Genomic DNA, 27,979 nt, shown 5'->3' with positions numbered 1-27,979 from the left:
TAATAGAAATGAGACAAATATGTGTCGATAGAGCCTACATCTGTTAAAAAGATGATACAAATGACGATATAAGCACACAGTCTATTTTTTAACGTTTTAATTTCAATTTTAATATCAAATTCAACGATCAGCGACCGTCGATAAAATCATGAGATAGGAGTAACCAATATCGTTCGATATACCTGGTTCTCCCTGTTTTTCCGTTGCAGAGTGAACCTTCCTACTCCAATTTTGCTTGGCCGGGATTTGTGTCAGCAACGCAATCCATTTGGTATATCAATTCCATCCCCTTTTTCATCCTTATCCAAAATCCACAATCTTTAATCCAATACATCGCCATATCTATCAACCAATTTCCGTTTCACTCGTCACCTTCCAGTTTTCGTGAACCTGAATTCAGAGCAGAATCCATCAGACTTTGTTTTGCTTGCTCCAATGGCAGATTACTCTCTCCCCAAGGACTCTTATTTTCTTGGATTTGACAGTTCTACGCAGTAAATTACCAATCCCTAACTTTTTCTCCCTGCAATTTCATATCTTTCTTTGATCACAAAATCCCAATTACCCACATCATAAATTCATGGTTTTGCTTGGTTATGGATGTGGGTTCCCATTGTTTTACTGCATTCCATGATCCATCCACAGTGAAGTTAATTAGTATTATCTGTAATCTGAATTGTGTAAAACTTGATTTGTACTTGTTAATGGTTGTGGGTTCTCATTGTTTCTGTGAAGTTAAAAGTTTCTTATGGGACTGTGATTCTCTGATTGCTCTGTAATCTGAATTGGTAAAACTTGATTTTACTTTTGTTAATTTATATTTGTTTCTACTTCAAGGTCTCTGAAGGCAACTGTGCTAGACGCCAATCTCAACATTGTGACTACTGAGCTTGTCCAATTTGACACTGATTTGCCCCATTACGAAACCAAAGATGGAGTTTACCGAGACCCTTCGGTTAATGGTAGAATTGTCTCACCCACCTTGATGTGGGTTGAAGCTCTAGATCTCGTACTTAGTAAACTTGCCAGTGCAAATTTGGATTTTGGGAAAATTGCTGCTGTTTCCGGCAGTGGACAGCAGCATGGCAGTGTCTATTGGAAGAATGGTAGTTCTTCGATATTGTCATCGTTGGACCCTAAGAAGCCATTGGTGGATCAGTTTAGTGGAGCCTTTTCGGTGAATGAATCCCCAGTATGGATGGACAGCAGCACCACAGCCCAGTGTAGAGAGTTAGAGAAGGCTGCTGGTGGAGCGTTAGAGTTATCCCAACTTACAGGTTCACGCGGTTATGAAAGATTCACAGGCCCACAGATTAAGAAGATATTCGAGACACATCCTGAAGCTTACAAAAACACTGAGAGGATCTCCCTTGTTAGTTCGTTTATGGCTTCTCTTCTGATAGGGAAATATGCTTGTATTGATGAATCTGACGGTGCAGGGATGAACTTGATGGATATAAAGAAAAGGGCTTGGTCTAATATACTTTTAGAGGTTCGTCATGTTTTAAGAGTAACTTTTCTTGGTTAATTATGTTTCTCTGATTCATGTTTAGTTCCTTTGCTGCTTCTTGGAGTGGTGTCCCGGTATCTCGTAATAAGTTTACTGTTTCCTTTTTGATTAATTTTCGTTGTGCTTCATGTTTTATGAAGGCCACTGCCCCTGGTCTGGAAGAAAAGCTTGGAAAGATGGCTCCTGCCCATTCTGTTGCTGGCCACATTGCTCCCTATTTTATTGACAGGTAAGTAGCAGTTAATTTCGACTTTATGTTTTGGTGGTTGGAGGGGCTAAATAGCGTTTGTGATTGTTTTTCAGAAGCATTGTTTTTCAATCTACTCATGTAGCCTTCTCTCGATATTTGATCGTCTTGTGCTGTCTTAGAATTTTTCATTCATTATTTATCGTAAGCATTTAGTTTACATGTGAACCAAATACCCTAGATGCACCTCAAGAAAAGAAATGGTAATATAATCCTGAATTAGGATGAACTAATTAAATAAAATTGCAAACCAAATGGACCAATGGGATAGTATTTTTGAGAATATAATGCACCCCTGAAACCCGGGCACAACATTTATTGATAAGCATTTCTTTACGGTTTAGGGCTTACGGATTTACATGGTACTTGAAAGGCTAAAAACCTGCATACTATAGTTTCTCCCTTTTCAAAATGAACTTAATCTATAATATCCCAGTTCTACTTATCAAAAAGGAAAAATGACTATGATGTCACAAAAGTGGTACAAAGATTTTAAATAAAGCAGGGAGTGCTAAAGTCGTGTGGTAGTTGTATCCTGTATAACTGTTCAAATAATAAGCCTGAAAATGTGGATGATTGTGGAAGTTTGACGTTATAAAACTTGTTCATATTAGTTTTATGTTATCAAACTTGTTCATATTGAATGGAGTTATACTAGCATGGCCGTGATTTTAGTTTGCGGCCACTTTAGTTTCATGTATATTTTCTGTCTGAAAATATTTCCGTAACAGAGAAGATATTTCAAATCTCTCTGCAGATTTCGCTTCAACAAGAATTGTTTGGTTATTCTGTGGTCAGGAGACAACCCCAACAGTGTGGCAGGTGCCTGATTTTGTAATTGTTTGGTTATTCTTGTGTTTCTAATATTTGTAAATTTCCGATGAACTGGTGAAATCTCTTTGACTCCTCATAGTTCTGCTGTTGGTTGTTATAGTTTAACCTTTCATATTCGGAATAGCCTGTCATATGATTTAGTTTTTACTTTTTTAACTTATCAAATGTAAGTGTTTTGGACGTGCAGGTTTAACACTAAGTACCCCAGGGGATCTAGCAATAAGTCTTGGCACAAGTGACACTGTAAGTTAAAATTAACTTCTTAGGATCTTTGGGATATGGTTATACCATTTCTATTTCCCACTATCTTTTCCAATTAACTGAATGGGGAGAGGAGAGAAATGAGAGTCAAGACATGTGAGAAAGAAAAGGAAAACAGATAGAGCTCAAAAAATAGAAAATGTTATTTGGGGCTCCTTTGTGTTACATTTCGAAATTAGCTTGTAATTTTCACTTTTTAGCTAAAGATGGAGAAGTATATGGGAGAAACGAGGGGAAAAGGAGGCAAAAGGAAAAACTAAATAAAATTTGAGAAAAACATATGGCAAGAAGAAGAGAGACAAAGGAAAATGTATGAAACAAAAAAAAAAAAAAAAAAAAAAAGGAACTGTTTGAATTGGCTTTTACTAAATCGTTTGCAGTTTTCATATTGTGTAGCATTTTAAAGCATTTTATTCTCCCTCTTACCATCATTCCCCATATACTGTGTCTGTCTTCTATCTCCATATTCCTTGAAAAATAAAATAGCTGGCCCTTAGTGAAACCAATTGAAATGCTAACAGAGGTATTGCAAATTATTTTAGTGTGGTGCAACTTGAAAAATAGACAGTTTGGATCGTTAAAGTTCGATGTAATGTGGACCCCACAACTAATCCTCATTTTTATAAAAAATGGGGATCCCTTCCCTTAAAGATTTGCTATTACAGTATTGAATGTTGCATGAGTCATTACCAGAATTTCAATGGTTTCTTCCACGTGATCTGCTATTGAACTTATCCTTTACTTGTATCTGTTGCTCAGCTCATTGGGATTACTGATGATCTTCAACCTAGCTTGGAAGGACATGTTTTCCCTAACCCTGTTGACACAAAAGGGTACATGGTAATGTTGTGTTACAAGAATGGATCACTAACTCGTGAAGGTACAACTGTGCGCTGACATATTTTTATGGGTTCTAATTGTGATATTTTCCTAGTTTCCTAGTTTGACCACAATCTTCATCTTAGATATTCGCAACCGCTACATGGAAAGCAGCTGGGATAGATTCACCCAAGAGCTTTTGAATACATTACCTCTAAATGGTTAGCATGTCTTGTCTGAACTACTTTCTTTTTGGAATTATTGTTGTCTTTTCTTTATTTCATATTCTGGTTTCTGCTGTAGGTGGAAACCTGGGTTTCTACTACAAGGAGCATGAAATTCTTCCCCCGCTTCCAGGTTAGACTTTTTCCTTAGTTAATTTCTCCATTTATACTCGTAATCTCTTTCTGACTGACTCTTTGAGGGTTGTCCATATTTAGTAGTTGCATTGCCTTCATTTCTGGGTTAACTGATCATTTTCCGGCCGAATGGTAATTGTAGAAAGCATAGTTTATCTTAATGGTTGTTTCTGCTCTATTTATTTGCTTTGGGAATAAAGGGTTTAGGGTTCTAATTTCTGCAGTGCCTGGATATCCAACTGCCTTTCAACTACGTAATTCTATAATTCAATCATAGAAGTAAGCAGCAAATGATAAACTCTTAACTTTTATGCTCTTAGTTGGTTTCCATCGCTACATTCTTGAAAATTTCAATGGTGAAACTTTGGAGGGCGTGAATGAACGTGAAGTAGAAAAGGAATTTGACGGTGCTTCTGAGGTTTGTACTTTTTAAATGGAAATTGTTCACATGGGTGGAGGATACCCTACATGAACTCTCCCTGAGAAAAGCGAATTTACAAATTTTGCAGGTTCGGGCTGTAATAGAGGGCCAGTTTGTGTCAATGCGAGGTCATGCAGAAAGATTTGGAATGCCTTCTCCTCCAAAACGATTAATAGCCACTGGGGGTGCGTCAGTAAATCGCCCGATCCTGGGCATTGCAGCTTGTGTTTTTGGGTGTGAGGTTTACACAGTCCAAAGGCCGGGTAAGCATTTCGCCAAATATATGCATTATGTGTACGATTATACAACTTTTGTCTCTCAAATCAAATAGGTGCTCCTTATCTATCTCCTTGTTTCACAAGTTTTAACGTTTGCTTGATCGAGAGACCGCAACTCATCATTTCTTTTCATTCTCTAACCTTTTTACAGATTCAGCTTCTCTAGGAGCTGCCTTGAGGGCTGCACATGGTTGGCTGTGCAACAACAAAGGCAGTTTTGTGCCCTTCAAATGCCTCTATGAGCACAAATCCGAGAACACATCCCTCAAGAGCAAACTTGCAGCGATTCCCGACATACATCTAGTTCCGAAGTATGGGTTGATCGCAAAGAAGAGACTCGAAATAGAGAACCGCCTAGTCCAAAAATTTGGACGTCTCTGAGATATCATCTGGCAGTGTTTTTAGTCCAATGCTGGGATGGAATGCTTCGAATTGCGTTATGTAAAGAACCGAAAATTCTAATCGTTTCATAATTTTGATGTTGGCGATTGAAACTCGGCCAAAACCTTTGCCCCGCAATGTGAATAAATATCCAGGTCTGGTTTGAGATCGATTTCGGTTTTTCATATGTGAATGATATTCTGAGTTAAGATTGTAAGAAAAATCCAGCAAGAAATATAAGATAGATTGCATACTGACTTAGAAATGTATGGTGTGCTATGAAGATGCATAGCTACACCACCCACAAACAACATTCAGTTCATAACATTCGAAACGGAACTTAGCAAATGCGAAAACACGTAAAAACCATGAGGTTGGGAATCAGTAGTCGTCTCCCTCATCACCATCATCTCCCTCGGCAGACTCAGCGCCAACCTCCTCGTAATCTTTCTCCAGAGCAGCAAGATCCTCACGAGCCTCGGAGAACTCTCCTTCCTCCATGCCCTCACCCACGTACCAATGCACGAAAGCGCGCTTGGCGTACATCAGATCAAACTTGTGATCAATGCGAGAGAACACCTCAGCAACACTGGTCGAGTTGGAGATCATGCAAACAGCCCTCTGCACCTTGGCAAGGTCACCGCCCGGAACAACAGTTGGTGGCTGGTAATTGATACCACACTTGAACCCAGTAGGGCACCAATCGACAAACTGGATTGTCCTCTTGGTCTTGATGGTGGCCACAGCGGCATTCACGTCCTTGGGAACGACATCACCTCGGTACATCAAGCAGCAGGCCATGTACTTTCCATGGCGGGGATCGCACTTGGCCATCATGGAAGCAGGCTCGAATGCACTGTTGGTGATCTCAGCCACCGAAAGCTGCTCATGGTACGCCTTCTCGGCGGAGATTACCGGAGCATAAGAGGAAAGCATGAAATGGATCCTGGGGTATGGAACCAAGTTAGTCTGGAACTCAGTCACATCCACATTCAGAGCTCCGTCGAACCTCAGCGAGGCTGTCAGCGAAGAAATGACCTGAAAACCCACAAAACAATCAACAGCTCATCAGCCATCAAATCGTAACCAATCAGAATCAGTGGTTATGCACATAAGGTGTTCGATGAAATACCTGAGAGACGAGGCGATTCAGATTGGTGTACGTGGGACGCTCGATATCGAGGGACCGACGGCAGATGTCGTAGATGGCTTCATTGTCAAGCAACACAGACACATCGGTGTGCTCCAGCAGAGAATGGGTTGAGAGAACACTGTTGTAAGGCTCCACGACAGATGTAGAAACCTGGGGAGAAGGATACACAGTGAATCCTAGCTTGGATTTCTTTCCGTAATCAACCGAAAGCCGCTCCAGAAGCAACGACCCGAGACCCGATCCGGTACCGCCACCGACGGCATTGAAGACCAAGAACCCTTGGAGCCCGGTGCAGTTGTCAGCGAGCTTCCTAATGCGGTCGAGGCAGAGATCTACGATCTCCTTGCCGATGGTGTAGTGACCACGGGCGAAGTTGTTGGCGGCGTCTTCCTTGCCGGAAATGAGCTGCTCAGGGTGGAAGAGCTGGCGGTAGGTGCCGGTGCGGACCTCGTCGATGACGGTGGGCTCCAGATCGACGAAGATGGCGCGAGGGACGTGCTTGCCGGCACCGGTCTCGGAGAAGAAGGTGTTGAAGGCGTCGTCGCCGCGGCCGACGGTCTTGTCGCTGGGCATCTGGCCATCGGGGCCAATGCCGTGCTCGAGGCAGTAGAGCTCCCAGCAGGCGTTGCCAACTTGGATTCCGGCTTGCCCGATGTGGATCGAAATGCACTCTCTCATTTTGGCGGGAGGTGAGGGAGAGGATTAGGGTTCCAACTGAAAGGAGACAGGAGAAGGAGGAGGAGGGAGGGGCGGCGTTTACCAAGACGCCTCAGACGAGTGGTGGTGGGATTGGTTTGGATTGAATTGGAAAAGCAGGGAGGTCTAGGTCTGGATTATAAAGGGGGGAAAATGTAACCGGGGTTAAACGTTGACCGCGGAGTCGGGTTAAAATGAGAGTTTGCCAGCTCTGAGAGGAGGAGGTGAACCGTTGGACCGTTTAAATTTTCAGATTTAGATATTTTCACCAATAAAATTTCAAATTTAGATCTGGCCAAAAAAAGAAAAAGGTATTTGAAAACAAGGGGGCCGGGTAAAGGAAATAGATTCCTCCCAGTAAAATAGTGGTGGGCAAGTGGGGTTGTGTCAGTTTAGATTGTTTTTTGGGGAATTGGATCCTCTTAAATCCTTAGGATCCTTCTTACCAAAGTTAGTGGATCATTGAATTTTTATTCAACAGTTACAATTATTATAATTTTTAGAAGATCCTCTTCTTTGTAGCCGTTGGATAAAAATCCAACGACCCACTAACACCGGTCAGGAGGATTCCGAGGTGTTGCCTCGGAGAGGATCCAATTCCCTTTTTTGGTTACATCGTGATGCATTGGACCCAATAAAAAATAATCCGTTTATTTTTGCAACGCTCTAGAGAATTTCAATTTAGTTTTATTTTGTCCTAAAAAATTTAACAATTAGTACTTCAATCTAGTGATATTTCTTTTTAGTTGTAAGTAATAGGTCTTATGTTCGATTCTCGCTAAAGGCGAATTTGAATTACATTATTGTTAGTCCATTGTGAAGTTAATCTCACTTCCTCTCCATAGATGATATCGTTTGTTCCAAAAAAAAAAAAAAAAAAAAAAAAACCTCTAATCCAAGGAGGGCTTAGGAGCCTCATAATTAACTAGTAATAATGTGGTTTAAATTCGCTTTTGGCAAGAATCGAATCTAAGATCTCTCACTTATATGTGGCGTCATTTTTTGTAAGTTATGTTAATGAATTTGTTAAAACATTTTTTTTTTTTTGGACAAAAAAGTTAGGATTCATTACAACTTAAAACAAATTATAAAGCCAACCAACTGCCATGCCCCGACTAGCGAATAAGGACTATTCACGAGTTAGGGTGTGAAACATATCTTAGTTATAGAAATAAATTATAAAACCAAGATATGGTGGAAAATAAAATAAAAATATAATGATTACACATAGATTACATAACAAAATCTTACATAGAATTTATCGAATACATATCGAAATAAAATAATGTAAAAATTAATTCACAACAAGAGCTACCAATTAAAAAATGACTAAAAATTGTAACAATTCTTGCAAATACATAAAATATATGCAATGGGATGGATGAATGTACTCACTCCCTTCTAATCCCACTAACACATACCTAAGATACTCAAGCATGCACGTCTCATACCATGCTTATACCACTTGGCTTCGAATACTTTAGAATATGAGTTAACTCTTGTTCATCCCTTAAACCCAATTTTTGTAATTAAATTCTCAGTTTTTACTTTAGCATATAAGCACTTCCCCCAATGCCTAGATGTATATTCAAGCCCTTCTCCCGACGCTTGACATATACAAGATTTCATTAATTATATTCAAGGCAAACTTCATCCCTTAAATATCTTCACAACTTAAACACTTTACACAAGTGAGCACTTGACACAACACAACTCTTTTTCTTGCTTTGCAAGAATGCTTATGTATATGCCTTGTAACAAGGATATCAATAATCACATGCTTTATAACATCTGCAACACTAATCAAACTATTAGTAGCCAAAATTGTATTATATTTGCAACACTAATCAAATTGTTAGTAGCCCAAATTGAATTATATTATCAATAATATATAGTATGGCTAACACACAACAATCTAATTGAGAAATATTACTTTACCATTTTACTCCATCTCTCTCTAGGTGATATTGATGCATAACCCCATTTGAGTTCCATAGAGCAATTTTGTTGGGTAAGCTCTCATGCATTTTTTTGGGATTTGTCTCTATTACAACATTCTCATGGGAAGTAAATGGAGATTTTCGATGGTTTAGTGGGAGTGCTTCTCATGGCAATGATCTCAAAATGTAAATGCATAAACAACACAAAATTTAAGTGGTTCCCCAAATCGCCTATATCCACTAGGGTTTGCTTTCATTGTATTTCACTATATATAAGAGACTTACAAATACAATGAAAGATGGCTTAAAGCCTTAACAATATGTAAAAGAAAGGTAAGAGTAAGATGAAAGGGAGAATGGCTTTTTGTTGGAGTTGTTCTTTTTCTTTTTTCTTCTTCTTCCTATCTCTTCTCTCCATGTCCCTTCCATTGGTTCTTGCTCCTTCATTTATAGAGATTGCATGACATCTTCCTCTCCAAAAAAAATCTCCCGTGTGTGCCAATAGAAAGAAACCAAGTATTGTGCTAATCATCACCATAAAATGTGTTCCAATAACAAGGCAATGAGTGTTGTCCTAATCATTAAGAATGTAATGTGGTCCAATAGAAAAACAACAAATGTTAAGCTAATCATTAGTCCTAATATGTGTTCCAATAGAAACACACCAAATGTGAAGTTAATCATTGACAATGGTATGTGTTGATATGGCAAAGCAACATGTGTTAAGTTAGTCAAAAACAAAAATTATCATGCAAGGTGAACAAATACCCAAAGGCCACATCCATACTCTATAAGATATAGAATCCCATCTCAACCTATCTAGAGTAGTGACTAACCCCTCCTTTTTATTCTCTAATGGTTGCTAAAAAGCCACTTAGCCTTTGTGAGAAAAATCAAGCTAAACTCATCATAATAATCTCTAATTACATACGAACATGAAATAATACTAGTTCGTTTTTAAAATAATCTTGTAGCAAAATGAACTTACGTTGACACTAGTTTATGTATCAAAAGTATAAGTTCTTGTACACATAGCGTATAAAAAGAAACCCAATAAAATCATAACTTCGCACATACACACACACACCCCTCCTCTTTATTCTCTAATGGTTGCCAAAAAGCCACTTAGCCTTTGTGAGAAAAATCAAGGTAAACTCATCATAATAATCTCTAATTACATACGAACATGAAATAATACTACTTCGTTTTTAAAATAATCTTGTAGCAAAATGAACTTACGTTGACACTAGTTTATGTATCAAAAGTATAAGTTCTTGTACACATAGCGTATAAAAAAAAACCCAATAAAATCATAACTTCGCGCGTGCGCGCGCACACACACCTATATATAATCATTTTTTTAATACGGGGTATTGCACCAACGGCCCAAGTTATGGTAATGAATTTGTTAAAACGTTGACGTGGCGTAAGTAGGATCCACTTAATTGATGAGAGGGCTGCCACTACACTACGTCAAAGTTTTAACAGATTTATTGACGGAAAATTGCAAATTGAAACCAAAAGTGAGTTCCTATGAGACAAAATTGCAATTTGAGTTTTTAGAGTAAAGTAAAATGAAATTGAAATTCAAGAGGGTGTCGCAAAAAAAATAATTTTATATTTGAAGTGCTTTGATGTAGCGGGATTGACTCAAATAGCAAATACCTTATAATTTTATAACAAATCCTACTATATTAAATTAGTATATTTCTTTGGGACAATATAATCAATCGTGTATTTTGTTGAATAATGTATCTGAAATTTGTACCAGGTGGAATACCCTACAATAAAAACTTAAAAGCAACTATACTAACTAGCCAAACGTAATAGTCTTAGTACAGATTGTTAGAATCCCACAAGCATATAAATCAAACAAACTTAAAAGGTCAAAACTTAACGATGTGAACTTCAGTTAAGTTTTGGTCTTAGCACTTGAGCTAAGTTCACTTGGTTAATAAAGTGTCAATATTAGCAAACCCTACAATGTTTAATTCCAACAAACTTATAAATAAGGCTTTGTAAAGTATTGAACACAATGAAGTTTTTGGCCGGAAAAACCCACATATGGATTAAAAAACTAGGGACTCTCCACTGAGTCCAATCCACTAGTGTAAACAAAGGTTCATACAAAGACCACACAAGCTTCATTCCTAGATCCCTATCTATGGAGCAGTTTTACCTTTGTGCAACCTTACCTTACACGAGACCAACTCCTTTGGTCTTCACGAAGTGGCAGCTTCTCTTAAGCTCATCACCTTGTGGCACTGAGATCAACACAATCAATGATGTGATATGATTTTATGATATGCACATGACATTTGGATTCAACTAATCAGTCAGGTTCTTCAGTCAAACAGTTAAAGAAAACCCTAACATGAATCCGAGAGATTGGTTTACCAAAAGCTTAATGCAAAACCATTTAAAATAATGCAACCCTAATATGCAATGATTGGATGTTTGTGCATGAGATGGTTTTGTGGCTAGGGTTTCGATTTAAAAGCTCAAAAGGTAGCTCCTAACCAAGAAACAAATGAAACCTTGAAATCTTTTAATGGAATAACTGGATGTTTCAGACTAGATGAACAAGGAGACATGTGTCACAAGCCAAAGAGACCTTTCCAGATCAAGGGTGAAAGATCCACGCACGGGAAAAGGTGTCAGATGGTCCATGTGGGCTGTCTTATTTTGCGTGCCTAGACAACTGGAAAATAGACAAAAATTCGGACTAGACAACTACACTAGATAAAAGAAATCTAGAAAAATAAGCTTGACATGCATATGCAAATATATGATTCAAACATTTTGTAGTGAAGATGGCTGATGCTTTGACAAATTCAATCCCCAGTAGTAATTCCAGATTAGCATGGCACCCTAACTCTAAACTATGAGCATGTGTGGTAGCAAATACAAGATTTGACAAGAGAAGCCTAAACAATAAAACTAGTTTTTAACAGTATCCATCGTAATAATTTTCTAATTAAAATGTAATTCTTATATAAATAGATTCCTCCTTCCAAGGTTTACTACATCTTTTAAAGAATTAATATATTTTTGACCTAACACATTTATAATTGATTCTGTTAAATTGGTCATGCTATGCAAGTTCATATCAAATTATTTAATTGGTTGTCACCCTAACTGGCTTATTTAGTTCAAAGATCAAAGTTCCAATTGTATCAAAATTCATGAATTATTGCTCTAATCTTCTCAAAAAGAACAATAAAAAAAAAGAGAGAAAAAGAAAAGAAAAGGCACGTAATTGGGCCTCTTTGAAGTTGGGAATTTGAAAAATTACAAAATAGTTTCGTAACCTGGCCATAAGCAGCGGGAAAGACCTTACCTACCAACGCGCCAACAAGCAGTATGAAGTACGTATTGTATCAAAGTGTTAATTCAACTAGTTAAGTATTGATGTAACTATTTTAGTAGTTGCTTTAATTAGTGTTGATGCAATTAGTGTTGATTCAAACATGTAAGGATACACACATGTTTGAAACAAATATGTTAAAGGTTTGGGTGTGTCTTAGAAAGTTGTCTAGAACTTGTATGCCATGGACTTTAGAATTTTATCCTTGGATAGGATAGTTTTTTCTTTTTAACATAATATACTTATAAATAAAGAGGAATATCAAAATATCGGTCCATCTAGTTGTAATTATTGTGTAGACTTGGGTCGAGTTTGCGTATGGGCCTATGACATCCATTGATTGGACTGGATTGCTTTAGGTAGGAGTTGGCTTTGGATAATTTTAAAGGTTGTAGGCCTAATGATAGAAACAGAGGAGCTACTCTCTGTTTGTGCCCCAACTGCAGACCTACCTAAATAACGTTTTACCCTACAAATCACTTTAAATTACTAAGCTTAAAAGTTAGGTTGGCTCTAACCTTCCACATATTCATTGTTAATTTTTGCCAATTGATATTCTTCAATTCATTCAAGTCGATAACCAAAAATTGAAAAAAATATGTGAAAGGTAAAAAGAAGTGTATAGATAGCACCATCCAAAAATTCTTATGCTTCCAAAGAAAAGAAAACGAGAGAAAGTTTCTTTTGTTGTCTAAAATAACAATGACAAGACAAATTTTGTTTGTTTGATCATGTAATGAAAAAGACAAGACATAGAAATAAATAATAGGTTAAATTGGATTAATGGTCCATGTGGTGATAGGATAATTGGAAGATAGCCCACGTGGTGAAAAAATTCGGATTTAAACCCTTGTGGTAAAGTCCGTTAGGATTCAAACCCAAAATTAACATTTCCATCAACTCTCTGTTAACCTATTCTTCCTTCATAACCAAAAGAGAAAAAAAATAAAAAAATCTGTTCAGTCAAGGATATGAATCCTTTGCTCCATGCTTCGATTTCATTCAAAACTCTTTTGTCCACCAAAGAGACTAGATTTTTTTTTTTTAAATTTTATGCAGCACTAGCCAATCCAAGTAAAATTGAAAACTTTAGTTATCCTTACTTATGTGGATTGCTTGTTTGTTATTTTCATAGGAATCTGGATTATGTCGAGTAACGAAACATGTTATGCTCATAGGAATCTTGATAGTGCTGCATAGCCACCAGATGTAGAAAGTACTGCTTAATAGTGCCAAGTCAACTTGCTCAATGACCCACTGACCCTCAAACATCTAACAAATGACAGTAATTCATCATCCAAAACAGGACCAACCAAAACTCAGTAATCCTTTTCTTTGGAATCACCTGTCAAGTTGTCCCTGCTCAGGCTCGGAACCTGCAGTTGTTTCAACTTTCAACGGCCCAATCTCAGGAGGGATTTGACTTGAAATCTTATTGCCGCTCATTCGCATCAGAGGAATTGTTCATCAACAATGGCATGAACGACGAAGGGTAGATGAAGAGCTAGAGAGATAGAAAGAAAAAGAGAGAGAAGAGGCAAGTCGAATGTCTCTTTGTGGGGGGAATGTTAATAGAGAGTTGACAGAAACGTTAATTTTGGACTTGAATTCTAACGGTTTTTACCATATGGGTTTAAATCCAAATTTTTATTACCCTATTACCACGGGGACTATTAATCCAATTTCGCCTAAATAATAAGTGCGGTTATACTATAGAATCTCTACCAACAAGAAGGTTCTTTTCAGTCTCATCAGATCCACAAAATGCTCAAGCTGAATACAAAGTTGAGTTTTTAATCCCTCTAAAAATTCACAAATCGCATATTAAAGTTACAAAAAGAAGTTTCGAATTATGGGTCCCAGTTTAAGGGTACAAGAGCAGCTTCGCGTGAAAAGGGAACAAATAAAACAAAAAAAGGATTAGGGAGAATATTTACAAACGATAATGTTAGGGAATCAAAGTTTTAAATTAAATTTACAAATTAAATGATGTGTCACAAATAAAAAATAAACACATTAATCAACGCTTAAGTAATAATTCAGTCATCAATTACATCATTTAGTTTGTAAATTTGGTATAAAATTTAGTCTCCTAAACATTATCCTTTATAAAATGGATAATGCTAGGAAAGCCAAAATTTGAAACTAAATTTGCAAACTAATTGATGTGTCACTAATAGGAAATATGCACGTCAATTAACACTTTATAATAATCAAATTATCAACATCCACATCATTTGGTTTACAAATCTCATGCATTACCCTTACAAAATTGGAACTTATTAAGAAGAAATGATGCTACTCCAACTCTTTGTTATATTGACAAGGAGATTAGATTGAGGTGGGTGAATTTCGTTCCAACCATATAAATAAGGTCAAATCGGATTAACGGTCCCTGTGATGATAGGGTATTCGAATGATAATCTTTGTGGTAAAAAAATTAGAATTTAAACCCTGGTGGTGAAGATTATTAACAAATTCAACCCAAAAGGGAAATTTCTGTTAAATCTCAATTAAATGAAGTGATAAAAATGTCCAACCACACTTTCATTTCTGTTAGCCTTCTTCTCTCTTCCTCTCTCTCTCTCTCTAATTGTACCACCTCAACTCTCTCTCTCGTTCCACCTTAACAGAAACTGCTTGATCGCATGAGATATAAGTTCTTCTTGCATACAGAAATACTCGAAAGAATGAAAGCCAATTAAGCATTCAAACGAGGAATGTACCAAAATTTTCAATTAAGTATTCAAACGAAGAATTTGAGACTTCAAGCGTTAAAGTTTTAAGTAACTCTAACAAAGCGATAACAGCGGAGATTAAAGGCCAATTAAGCAAAAGCTTACCTGCAAATCCAATGGTTTCAACAATTTACACGTATCAGCAAGCCAAATTTGACCGATGCTGGAGAGTCATAGGAGCACCAGATTAACCTCAACTTTTCGAGCTTGGGGAATCTGTCGTCGATAACAATCATAGCAGCGTCCGATAAGATGTTCAAATCAAGCACGTTGTAACAGAGCCATTGGCAAAGTGCAGCCTCACCGACGAAATGTTGAGGCGCTCGTCAATGTGAATGCTGCAGACGTTCCGGAATTGGCGGGCGAGGAGGTCGACAACAAGGTCAGGTCCGCCGGAAGACCTGACGACCAACCCGCCGGGAAGAAGGCTAACAGAAAGAAAGAGTGTGGTTGGACATTTTTATCCCCACATTTAATTGAGATTTAACATAAATATCTTTCTTGGGTTAAATTTACTAATAATTTTTATCACAAGGGTTTAAATCCTAATTTTTTGACCACAAGGGAAAATTTTCAAACATCCTATTACCACGTGGACCATTAATCCAATTTAGCCTATAAATAAAGGCAATGTTACTATGTTTGCCCAAATTAAGACAACAATTGGACCAACATTACAGGTGTTAGCTTTTCTAAATCATGCGCGCGATCTAGTTGAGCGATGTGGATGACACGATGACGAAATAGTAACCAAATATCAACTTCATCTTAACAATGTAAGTGCCAAATATCTATGCTATGCCAACATTATCGACATCATATCAACAATATCTATATAATTTTGATATGGAAAGTAATCAAATTACTTATAAGCAAATGCAAGACCTTTTTTTTTTTCTTTCCGACTTGGGATTCAAGCCTAGCACATGAACAACACAAATAGTGTGTCGTGGAGCACGTGTGATCATTGAGCTTCATGCGCGAACAACCTGCACTGATACAACGAAGAGATTTGGAGTTCTACCATAAAACTAATTAGCAATATGAAGAATATCCCATTTACTTATAAACATATGCAAGATCTTTCTTTCTCCTGATCTAAGATATTTATACTCCCAACCTTATCACAATTCAAGTATGCGCAGTCGATTTCTTCTTCTTCTTTAGCATTGGTAATTGTACTTAATTTGCTTAACTATAATATGAATATTTATCATTTCTAGCTGTTAAGGTAAAGTACTGACTAATTCGATCTCACTTTCTTTTGTGTTCTAGTATTGTCAAAAGGGGGAGATGATAAGTTTGATAATCGCAGATTATTTTTCTCCTTCTCCACATTCTTTTATATTCTTTGTCATCAAATTAAATAAATCAAACATAAACAACGATCATAATTAAACAGGTGATGAGAAAAAACAAAGTATGTTGTCATAGTTCTCCTTGTTAAAATCATCCCACTACATGCAGGACAAATAACGGTAACTCGACCAAAAACACAATTAAGGTTGATGCCTCATACAATGTAAGGGGCAACTCTTTCTTAAAATAATACAAACACACCTGCAAAATTGAAAAAATTTGCTGGTCTTAATGTAGATTAACACTCATTGCATTCAATTATGCAATGATGCTCATCTCTTTTTTCTTCCCATTGATTGTTGCTTTTACCTAATAAGAAATGGCAAAGCAAACAAAACAAAAGAATGGGGTGGCAGATCGCTCTCTTTGCCGGGTTGTATGTCTTAATACTTAATTAATTCCATTTAGGTAACCCTCGAGCCGTTGGAGTTTCTAAAAATGATGTCTCTCTTTGGTGAGATTTAGATTAATGCATAGCCATAAGATAGATGGGTTTTGGGACTCTTGGGGCTTCTTTCTCATTGGTTTCAATTCTCAACACCAACGTGTCGGTTTAGTGAAAAACGAACAAAAGTTTAGAATCATTAATTCGAGTTTAAGTTTCTATGAATGCATTCTTTAGAGCCATCAACTCTATTTTGGAATATTGTTTGATTCATAATTTAAAAAAAAAAAATATATATATATATATATATATATATATATATATATATATATATATGATACTCTCATATAGTACTGAAGCTGCATGGAAAGGAGAATTAGTTTATTATCAATACGTGGTGGAAAAGGGATACCTTCCATGTTCAATAAAAAAAAAAAAAAAACCACAAGTTTAAGAAAATCTTACTTAGAATGTGTTCACCGTCATATATTTTTCGATGAATAATGCAGTAGACCGACATACCACAATGGTAATGAATTCATTAATGTAAGTTGTCGTGTTGACGTTAGGGCACAACAAACTTGATCAACTTTTATAATTTCTTAAAAGAAAAACTAATAAAAAAAAACTTGAAAATTTTGAGTTTTAATGATAAGGACAAAATAAAGAGTAAAGTAAATAGTATAAGGTTTAACTTTTTAGTGTAAAAATATGATTTTTCGTTAAAGTGAACAATATCGTAGGCTTTTCGTTAAAACTCCCTTTCTTAAATGATCCCGTTGCCAATCTGCCATGCAATGCAAAGTACTCTGGAGGGCGGTGGCCTATGTTATTACTAACATTTATAAACAATGATTAATTACACCCATCTCCTTTTGCATCTGACATCCTTATATGAAATACCTATATTTGAAACTAACAGGTCAATCAGAAACGTGGAAAAGTAAAAACAGATCAAATGGGATGTTTTCGGACAACAATTCTGTGGGGCTTCTTCTAACTTCTGACGTGTGTTTGGGTTGGCCCACGAGTTTTGCGGGTTTGTGGAAATGATAAATTAAAAAGGAAAACTAAAAAAAAAAAAAAGAAAACTTCATTTTTAATAAAAAGTTATTTTTAAAGGTATAATAAATAGTATTAGGGAAATATATAAATGTAGTTTTTCGTTAAAAGTGAACAGTACCATGAGTGTTTTGTTAAATCTCCCAAATTAAAAATGCCATAAAAGTTAGAAAAGATGGTGGTGTTCATAAGTTTTCATGTAAAGAAGTAAGCGGTGAATTATTCTAGTAGTTAAAATAATTCATAAATACGGGTTTTGCTGTCCAAATTACACTATAAAGAATTCGAAAAAATATTGGGAAGTAATCCAATTACTTATAAGCATATACAAGGTTTTTTTTTTTTTTTTTTTTCTGATTTGAAATTTAATCCTAGCACATGGACAACACAAATCAGGTGTTGTGGAGCACGTGTAGATGTTGAGCTTTACATGCGAGACAACCTCCACTGATACCATGAAGAGATTTGGAGTTCCACCATATAACTAATTAACAATATGGAGAGTAACCTAATTACTCATAAGTACATGCAAGCTCTTTTCTTTTTTCATGATATGAAATTCATACTCTCAACACTATCACAATTCAAGTCAATGCGGTTGATTTCTTCTTCTTCTTTGGCATTGGTAATTGTATTTAATTTGCTTAGCTATAATATATGATTTCTAACTATTTCGAGTTGTTAGGGTAAAGTAATGACTAATTCAATCTTGCTAACTTTCTTCTGTCTTCTACTATTGTCAAAAGGGAGATGGTAAGTTTGAACCGCACACTATTTTTCTCCTTCTCACTTATCCACATATCTCTATACTTTTTGTCATTGAATTATAAATCAAATATAAACAACGATCATAATTAAACAAGCGATGAGAAGAAAAACTATATTGTTATCATTCTCCTTGTCAAAATCATCCCACTGCATATGGAACAAATAACGTTAACTCAATCAAAAACACAATGTTGATGCCTTATACAAATTAAGGGGAACTCTTTCTTAAAATAAAACATACACACTTGTAAAATTGAAAAAAAATAAAAATTGCGTGCCTTAATGTGGATTAGTACTCATTGCATTCAAGTTATGCAGTGATGCTCATCTCTTTTTTTCTTCCCATTCATCATTGTTTTTACCGAATAAGAAATGGCAAAGCAAATAAAACAAAGAATGGGGTGGCAGATCACTCTCTGTCGGGTTGTATATCTTAATACTTTAATTAATACCATTTAGGTATAATCCTCGAGCTGGAGTTTCTAAAAATGATGTCTCTTTTTGGTGAGATTTGGATAAAATGAAAACTAATGAAAATAGTTTAAAAACTTTGAGTGTTAATCAAAAGGACAAAAATGTATTGTAAGTGAATAGTACCATGAGTAATTTTTTAGAGTAAAAATATATTTTTCGTTAAAAGTAAACAGTACCGAAAGTATTTCGTTAAAACTTACATGGATAAATGGGTTTTGGGACTCATGGGGTTCTTGTTGTTGGGGCTTCTTGCTCATTGGTTTTAATTTCAACACGAGCGTGTGGGTCTAGTTGGAAGCCAACAGAAGTATTTAATTTTTAATTAGAGTTCGAATTTCCACAAATGTATTTTTTGGAGTCATCAACTCTATTCTGAAATGTTGTTTTATTTGGAGTTAAAAAGTACGCTAATAAGAATTGGTCTATCATCAACTCTATTTTTTGGAGTCATATGATATCAGAACTGCATGAAAATGAGAATTGGTCTATCATCAATGTAGCAGGATACCTCCTATATTAAAATAAAAAATACAAGTTCTAAAAAGCTTTACGTAGAATGAGTTCATCATTATATATTGTTTTCGACCAATATGCATTGGATAAATATACCACAATGGTGGTGAACCCATTTATGTAAGTTGCCCTGGCGACGTTAGGGCACAAGTACAACAAACTGGTGACGTTAGGGCTTAACAAACTTGATCAACTTTTATAATTTGTTAACTGATCCCGCTGCCAAACTGCCATGCAATTAGAAATGACTCTGGAGGGTTATTGCTACCATTTATTAACAATTAAACACAGGATTATTTACACCCATATGCCACCTTTTGCATTTGACATCCTTATAATATTTTTGTTTATCGGTCTACTGGTATTTTTTTTCACTTGTAAGTGATAGGTCTTATATCTGATTTTCGCTGAAGGTAGGGCCGGCCCTGAGAATTTGGGGGCCCTAGGCGAGCCTTCGAAGTGGGGCCCTAAAATTCTCTGATCTCCGGTTCTTTGTATATTGATTTGTATAAAAAAAGAATTCACTAAATACATAAAAAAGTTCTATTTTCACATCAAATATCATTAAAAATTAATATCAAAAGAAGATAAATATATAAACATTATTTAAACATTACACGATTCACATTACACACAAATGTACTAAATGTTTGCAGTCAAGAGTTTAAGATTGAGAGTGAAGAAGAATAAAACTAGATGATCAAGAGAGTAAATAACAATAAAACTTGATTGATGAGTATAATAAATTCAACGCCAATTGTTTCTCTTGTGTTTTTTTTTTCTTCTAAATCCAACATCACACTAACGAATTGAATATTAAAATAATCCATTGAATTGAAAAGAAAAATATAAAATTCAAAGTTTTGATTACCTTAAAGTACAATATTTAAGACCATATGATAGTTGGTTTAAACATTCAGTAGAAATGGAGAGAATGAGAAGTTGGTTTGAACATTCGATAGAAATGGAGAGAATGAGAAGTTGAAAAAAAAAATTGCAAAGAGACTTGAGTTTTATAACTTTATATGCATTTGGACGGATGAATTAGGAGTTGGATAGATAGATTGGCAGTAAATATGAAAAACAAGAAAAATTAAGAAAAATCTAGTGACTAAAAAGGCAGTTTCGAACTCAACACTTCAAAGAAAAATGATGCCAACATTTCCATTGCACTAATAAATAAATTATGATATTTCTTACTTTTTTTTGTATTTATATGTTAATTAATTATCGGATATAAAATTTTTTTGGGGGCCCTTTTGAAGTGGGGGTGAGCGCCTATTTGGGCTACCCTCAGGGCCGGCCTTGGCTGAAGGCGAATTTAAATTGCATTACTGCTAGAATATTGTGTAACTTAGCTCAGTCTTACACTCTTTAGTGTAAAAAATATCATTTATTAAAAAAAAAAAAATCAATCAGAAACGTAAAATGTAAAAGCAGATCAAATGGGGATGTTTTCGGACAACAATTCTGTGGGGCTTCTTCTAACTTCTGACTTGTGTTTGGGTTGGCCCACGGGTTTTGTTGGTCTCAGATGTGGAGAGGATTATTAAAAATGCCACAACAATTAGAAAAGATGGCGGTGTTCATGGGTTTTCATAAACATATAAAGTAGTAAGCGGTGAACTATTTTAGTGGATAAAACATTTCATAAATACAAGTTTTGCTGTCCAAACAACACTATAAAGAATTCTATTGGTCTTTATGAGGTACTTTCATAAATTGAATAAAATAGGTATAAAGTATAAAGTACAAAGATAAAGACTTTAATGATGAACCATCACGGGTGGTTCAGCGATAGGGACGAATTCAAGACCATATGTCACACGGTACGTTTTGAATTCGATTTGTGGCGCTGATGAATCGTACAATGGTGGCCAGGAATGCCTCTGTGAGTCTTCTTGGCCATTAAAATGATGGACGTTATGGCGAAGTCACTAACTAGTATCTTATTTTTGTTTTTTAAATAAAGACTTTACATGATGAATAAGAGATTAAGTATTTGAATGGAAAAAAACATTGGATGGCTACCGGAAACCGGATCTGAATGTCGCCCTCCGCCATCGAGAAATTTGTCGGCCGTTTCAAGACGTCATCGTTCTTCATCCTTTCAGATGTCGGTTGGGGCCTACCTTTAGCCATGTGGTCTTAATCAATGGCGAAGCCAGAAATTGACGGGTGAAGGGGCGGAATTTTACAGGACAAAAAGCCCCAAAAAATATAGACAATCAAATTATTTTAGATAGTAGACAATATTAATGTCTGTTATAACTCATACCCAAACGGCACCGTGTGGAAATATCAAAGACCTTCATCTTCTTCGCGTGTTGCAGCTATGTTCTGCAATTACACTTTTCAAATTCCGTTCTAAACATAAACCAAGTTATTGCCGCCTAACTCCGTCTAGCTTTGACTAATCTCGCCTAGATCCGACCGACCAGAGGGGCGACTAGTCGTTCTTGGCCTACTTTTCCGACGACAAGGTGTATTTAAAACGGTTGGATCGTATTAAATGCCAATCTGTAAACAACTTTTGGGTACATCGAATTAGACATTCTGCTTCACTGAAAAAGTCAGAAAGTCACGATTTGGACATCGATGCGTCTTCTGTAAGAACGTCTCTTTCGATCTGAAACAAACATATGAAATTTATTCCTTCGTTTGAAAAACTTAGGGTTGGATGAAAATATTCATGCTCTCTCAGCCGAGTAATGGCACGCTAGCAACTATACTCCAGAAAGAAGGTTTACTTGTAAACTTAAAGGGTTATTACTACTGAAAATATCTCGTGCATCACGGGAGTGGACGTACGCATGCATGTTAAGTTGAAGCACTATATTGTCTTTGTGTTTTTGGGTGTGCGTGCATGCGTTTGCAGGGTGTGCGTGGTGATTTTGCTCTCTCGTTGCGGTTTTGTTGATAGTGTGTGTTGTTGAAGTTCGTCGATAAGGAGATTTATTAGGACGTTTGTACAACATGTTGAGAGTATTATGGTGTATTCAATTGAAAATTTGAGAGATTTTAAGGGATTTATAAATCCATAGATTTTTATGAAGTTTAATTGATTTGTAGAGATTCTATGTAAAATTTTGATTCAATTCCCTCGAAATCTCTTGTGGAGAGGTGAAATTTGTGAATACTTAAAATACATTACGAAATCTCTCTAATTCCCTCGAATTCCTCAACTTTTTTCAAGTTCTTCAAAATCAATTTCTAATTGAATGCAACTTTTTTACAATCCTAATTGAATACATCTAGATTTATAAAGATTTTAACAAACTATCTTAAAATCCTGATTGAATACACCTTGAATTTTAGAGAATCACTTAAAATCTTAATTGAACACCCCTAAATTCATTAAAAGAATTAAAATCCCTTAAAATCCCCATTGAATTCACCCCCTTAATCTCATGTCCAAAAAAGGAGAGATATTGCAAGTATTGGACTACTCCCCATATTACATATTGATTTTATTGTGGAATCTCAACTTCTTCGCAACAAACTAGTATTAGGTTAGCCACAATGGACTAGCAATAAAAACTACGCATAACTCATACTATATTGAGGGATGAGCAATAAAATAAGTGATTGGGGTACTAAAAACTATGCATAACTCATACTACGTCATCGCAAGGGACTTTTTTTTTTTTTTTTGAACAAACGATAATATCTATACTAAGAGGGTGGAGAAGTGAGCTAAGTCTCACAATGGACTAGCCGACTAGCCATAATAGTGTGGTTCAAATTCGCTTGGTAAAAATCAACCTTAAAATCTTTCATTTACAAGTAAAGTGGTTTGATTCTCGCAAAAGGATGAGACTTAGGAACAATGAAAGGGATATGCTCCTCCCCTCTGGAGGGCTGGGTTTTTTTTTTCTCTCCTAGTAATTAATAGTCAATTGATTTCTGAATTGAATATTTGTTGTGTTGTCATACACTATTTATTGTATCAACAAATTTATCATCTATGGATTCACGTTAACTAATACTCAATTCTTTTTCCTGTTTCCTTTTTGAAATCAATAATTGTCGTAAGGGATTTTATTTTTTTATTTTTTGAACAAATTATATTATCTACTCTAAGGGAGACAAGATGGATTTAGTTTCACAATGAGTTAGTAATAATGTGGTTCAAATTTTTCTTCAGCAAGAATCAAACCTAAGACCTCTCATTTACAAGTGAAGAAACATATCACTAGACTGTAGAACTAAACGGCGTAATGAATTTAAATTTAGGACTTTCTCCAAAAAAAAAAGAGAATAGGTACCAATTGAGTCACGATGGTCATTCATTAATAGCCGATCTCTCTTTCAACTATAATATTTGGATTCTTGTTATAAACTAATCTTCTTGTATATTAATGGATCGTTCGATAATCATTTTATTTTTTAAGTTTTAGTTTTTACTTTTTTGGAAGATTGAAAACATGTTTGATCATTGTTTTAAGGTTTCACTTAAAAAAAGGAAACTGAAGTCCAAAACTAAGCTACATTTCAAAACTTAACTTGTACTTTTGAATTTATAGTTACCATACAAGTTTTTAAATGCAAGCTGAACTTAAAAATTAAAATTGAAAATCCAAAGGTTTACACAATTTTGTTCGTAGAAATTGTACCCTAATTCAGCCTCTGGTATGCTCGACTTTAGGCGAGGAAGAGGGGGAAATGCAGTGTCCGAGACCACTGATAATTTTAGATGCAGAATATTTGAACTCAAAAATTTTGTGATATTACCGTACAATATTTATTACTAGGACGAACATGTTTATCATATTTGGATTTGTTTTAATTAAACTTCTTTTTGGTTATTAAATCCATTATTTCGTTTGAAAAATTATCTTATCACATCATAAAGAAAAAGAAGAAAAAAAGAAGAAAAGAAGACAAAAGGGCGAGTGTTTGTAAGGAGAAAAGAAACGAAGAGAAAGTTGAAAATGGCACTTCACCGGCCTCCCCAATTCCAAAAAGCGTCATGCCGTTTCCTGCCAAAACATAAAAACTATCTCCCCCCCAACCAATCAAATTTGCCATTATACACCACCAACAAGAACCCACCCTCAACCCCACTCTCTCTCTCTCTCTCTCTCCCAAAACCCCACAACAAAAACCAGAGGAAAATAGCTTATATAAACGACTGAGAGAGTAGGAGAGAGAGACAGAGAGAGAGTTGTCTGTGCTCGCTTGGCTTGCAATGGCTGTGAAAGATAGGCCGTCGTCCTTCTCCTTTTCTCCCACTGTGTGCAGTGACCCAGTTGACCCTGAGGTTGAGGTACCTTCTCACCATGCTTTTCTATTTCGAGGGACATTTTCGTGCATTCACAGACTCAGAGCACTTCAAAGTAGCTCTTTCTCTCTGTGAAATGACAAAAAATCCAACCTTTATTGGATGGGAAAAGGCAAACAGGATGGAGCCAGGCATATTTCACACATATTTTCTTAAAAAAAAAAAGATGAAAAAGTTAACAAATTTCATACCCTCTTATTTATTTTATGTTTTTCCCTTGTGGGGTTTTTTTATTTTTTTGGGAAGTGAACGGTCCTTGAAATTTTAGAGGCGGTAGAGGAGCATACTGTTCGTCATCTTTCATGGGGACTGAAATGTCAAGAACAAGACTCCGTTAATGTGATGATGGTGATGTTGATGATGTTGATGTATGTGTAATTTCCCCCAAATTTTCCATACATTGAGTTAATCTTATGAAATATAGTTTCATTTTATTTGCTCAGTAATTTAATAAAAATGGCGATCCCAAGCGAACAATGCTTCTGGTTTTGCGAGGGTATCCATACTTTGAAAAGAGACTGTTTTCACTACTCGAACCGTGACCTTTCGGTCACAAAGGTTGCTCAGCAATTTAATCATATGAAAGTTATTTGGATGTCTGTGCGTTGCTCGTTGAAGTGAATAAGGGCTTTAATGATCGACAGCAGCGTGCTTGATTAAGAAATTACTGACTGTCTGTCTGTCTTCATGGTCCATTTGATTTGAATCGGTTCGCTTTCTTTTTCACTGGTCTATACAGATGTGTGGAAGTTGGTAAAGTAGTACACTTCTTCAATGCGTAGCGTAGATGCATTTCTTCTGTTACTGTCTGTAGTTTTCTTAAGCTACTAATTAGTTGATGGACGTATGTGTTTTAAGTTGTGAATACACAATTGCTCCACGAGAAGGATCGATGAAGCAGGTCCGGGATAAATTGTAACTTGTGTTGTTGATATGAATTGGTGATTTCTTGTGAATGCCTCTCGTGAATGTGTCTTTGCTGTCTGAAATCATTAATTGTGAAGGGCATGCTAGGATTTTGGCACCTCAACATTTTTATTCTTTTGTTCTTCTCTAATCGGTCGAGGTTGTCCACCCCGGAGGATCTAGTTTTAGATGTCGGTAGAAGTTCGAAATACGTGGTTGAAACTTGCTAACGAGCGGAAGGGTTTTAGGAAGTCGTGTTGAAATGACAATCAAAATTTGGTTTGTCATTCTCTGTTACAGTTTCTATGCATTCTGTGTTTTGAATTTTGCTTCAGATTGTCAATTTTGCAAACTGTTTGTTGGTATAAGTACTGTCTTTTGTCTTAGATTGTGCAAACTTCTCCATCCTCATGTCAAACCATCAGACAAAGCAACTTCCAGACTTCGTCCTAACAGTTCTCGAACCAATTTCTACCCATGGCAGGGCCGAAACTTTATCAGAGTCATACTTAAGCTGTTTTCTTGTCTGACATGCCGTCTGCTTAGTCTTCTGCACATATTTAGTATGATCTCTGGTACTCGACAGATAACTCTAATTTCGCCTTAGTTTACAGTAGTGTCTTTGCTTACAAAGATTATGTCTTGTACTCGTGTCTCCGAAGCAGTTCTTGTCAAGTATTTATGACACAATTATCTTTGCTAATCCGATGGGGCTCTAGCGCTGCTTGTCGAATATTTGAATGATTGGATAAAGTTTACGTACATAGGTGATAGGACTTAAATGTTCAACAGAGAAGACAAGATGGCAGACCTTGGCCTGCTTAGAAGTTGAGATTCTACAGCAGGCTTTGATCAGCAAGGTCTTTGATTTAGTACACTACATTGCCACATTTTTGGGCATTATTTCTGACTTTAGCTGCAGAGGTCAATGGATCTGTGTTTATGTAGTTTGTGTTTGTTTGTTTGCTTGTTTGCTTGTGCTTCGCCTTCGTCTTCATTTTCGGGTTTCCATTTGAGCACATTTTACACCTCTTTGTGTTTTGATGTTCCGGTTCGTAATCTTTGAAAGTGAAACGAATTCTATTTTAATTTTTCTGGAATTGAGGTGCTGCAACTTGTGGATGAATCATGTGTATGTTATGAAACGTTGAAAGCTTAAATTAAGGGTGATGGTTTTGACACTCCCGATTTATCAATTTGCATTTTCTAAGAGGAGAACTAAAGAACATACACTCAAGGACGAATTCCAATGGACGAAACACGAAGGATAATGTGCCAAAGCTAAACCCTTATCACCTAAAAAGTTTTATAGGTCTTGTCGAGCTTTGCTTACCCACACATTTGTTTTATTGATTTATGAATGACTGAGATTTAATTTTATCTCAATTAATTAAATCTCAAGCGTTCACTCGTGAAGAAGTGCAGGAGAGCAATGTGCGGGTTAACAAACTCTTTATTACATTACCACGATTTATTATTATTGGGTGTATCTAATACATCGTCCTGATATTATTGCAAGTTAAGTTGCATGCTTAACTAATTAATTGATTCCTTGTCGTACGAATTCGAAGTTGCACCATCTTATTCACCAACCCATCTATCTCTTGATCATCTCCTTTTCCGATGTTGTCTCTCAATTCCATTGCCTTTCTTCTCACAACCTCCCCAATATTGTTTTCCACCACATCCTTGATCGCCTTTGCGACCTCCTTCTCGTCGCATACTTCCTCCTGTTTTCATAACCTCCACACCAATGCCGAGCTCCTCTACTAATCGAGCGTTGAATGGCTTGTCAAGATGTATAGGCATTGCTATAATTGGAACACCAAAATTCATGCCCTCCAACACTGAGCTCCATCCACAGTGGCTCACTAATCTGCCGACGCTAGTGAAAGAACTTAAGCTAGGGTTTTCAATACTGATTGCATAAGCTCAACTCAGTTAATTATGAGTGAGTTCTTTACTTCATTATATAGACCTTACAAGATCAGGTAGTTATAGTGTATATATTATCATAGATTACAAGGGAATTCAAATTACAAAAACATGAACTGAAGCTAAGGTATATACGGTGAGGATAAAGTCATGGTGAAGAAGGATTTGTGACTCTTCTCAATCTATTGAAGACTTCGTGTGTTATCCAAACTCTGACTTTGAGTTGATGAGCGGGAACCATGTAATTCAAACTGCACGAACTTGAATTGATGAGTTGACGAGGATTGCT

General features: G+C 36.1%; 2 protein-coding genes across 3 annotated transcripts; one reads left to right on the top strand and one right to left on the bottom strand.

Annotated features, from left to right (window-relative positions):
- Positions 1-143: 143 nt before the first annotated feature.
- Positions 144-5,278, top strand: LOC137709422 (xylulose kinase 2-like). Its single transcript, XM_068448515.1, has 11 exons — positions 144-494; positions 838-1,492; positions 1,651-1,739; positions 2,515-2,579; positions 2,779-2,834; positions 3,612-3,732; positions 3,818-3,892; positions 3,975-4,028; positions 4,351-4,448; positions 4,540-4,714; positions 4,881-5,278. Exons 1-11 carry the CDS (start codon positions 436-438, stop codon positions 5,108-5,110), a joined length of 1,677 nt encoding a protein of 558 aa, XP_068304616.1. The 5' UTR covers positions 144-435; the 3' UTR covers positions 5,111-5,278.
- A 59-nt stretch (positions 5,279-5,337) lies between these two features.
- On the bottom strand, positions 5,338-7,057 carry LOC137709432 (tubulin alpha chain-like). Of its 2 annotated transcripts, XM_068448531.1 has the most exons (3): positions 6,243-7,057; positions 5,688-6,148; positions 5,338-5,605 (listed from the first exon to the last, which is right to left on the bottom strand). In XM_068448531.1, exons 1-3 carry the CDS (start codon positions 6,939-6,941, stop codon positions 5,425-5,427), a joined length of 1,341 nt encoding a protein of 446 aa, XP_068304632.1. In that variant the 5' UTR covers positions 6,942-7,057; the 3' UTR covers positions 5,338-5,424. The 2 variants fall into 2 exon arrangements, with proteins under 2 accessions (XP_068304632.1, XP_068304625.1); XM_068448524.1 differs by having other exon boundaries at positions 5,338-6,148.
- Positions 7,058-27,979: the final 20,922 nt, after the last annotated feature.

The sequence above is a fragment of the Pyrus communis genome, chromosome 1 (assembly GCF_963583255.1).
Source record: "Pyrus communis chromosome 1, drPyrComm1.1, whole genome shotgun sequence".
Classification (NCBI taxonomy): Eukaryota; Viridiplantae; Streptophyta; class Magnoliopsida; order Rosales; family Rosaceae; genus Pyrus; species Pyrus communis.
The sequence above is the reverse complement of the archived record's forward strand: the minus strand, read 5'-3'. Positions and strand labels throughout refer to the sequence as shown.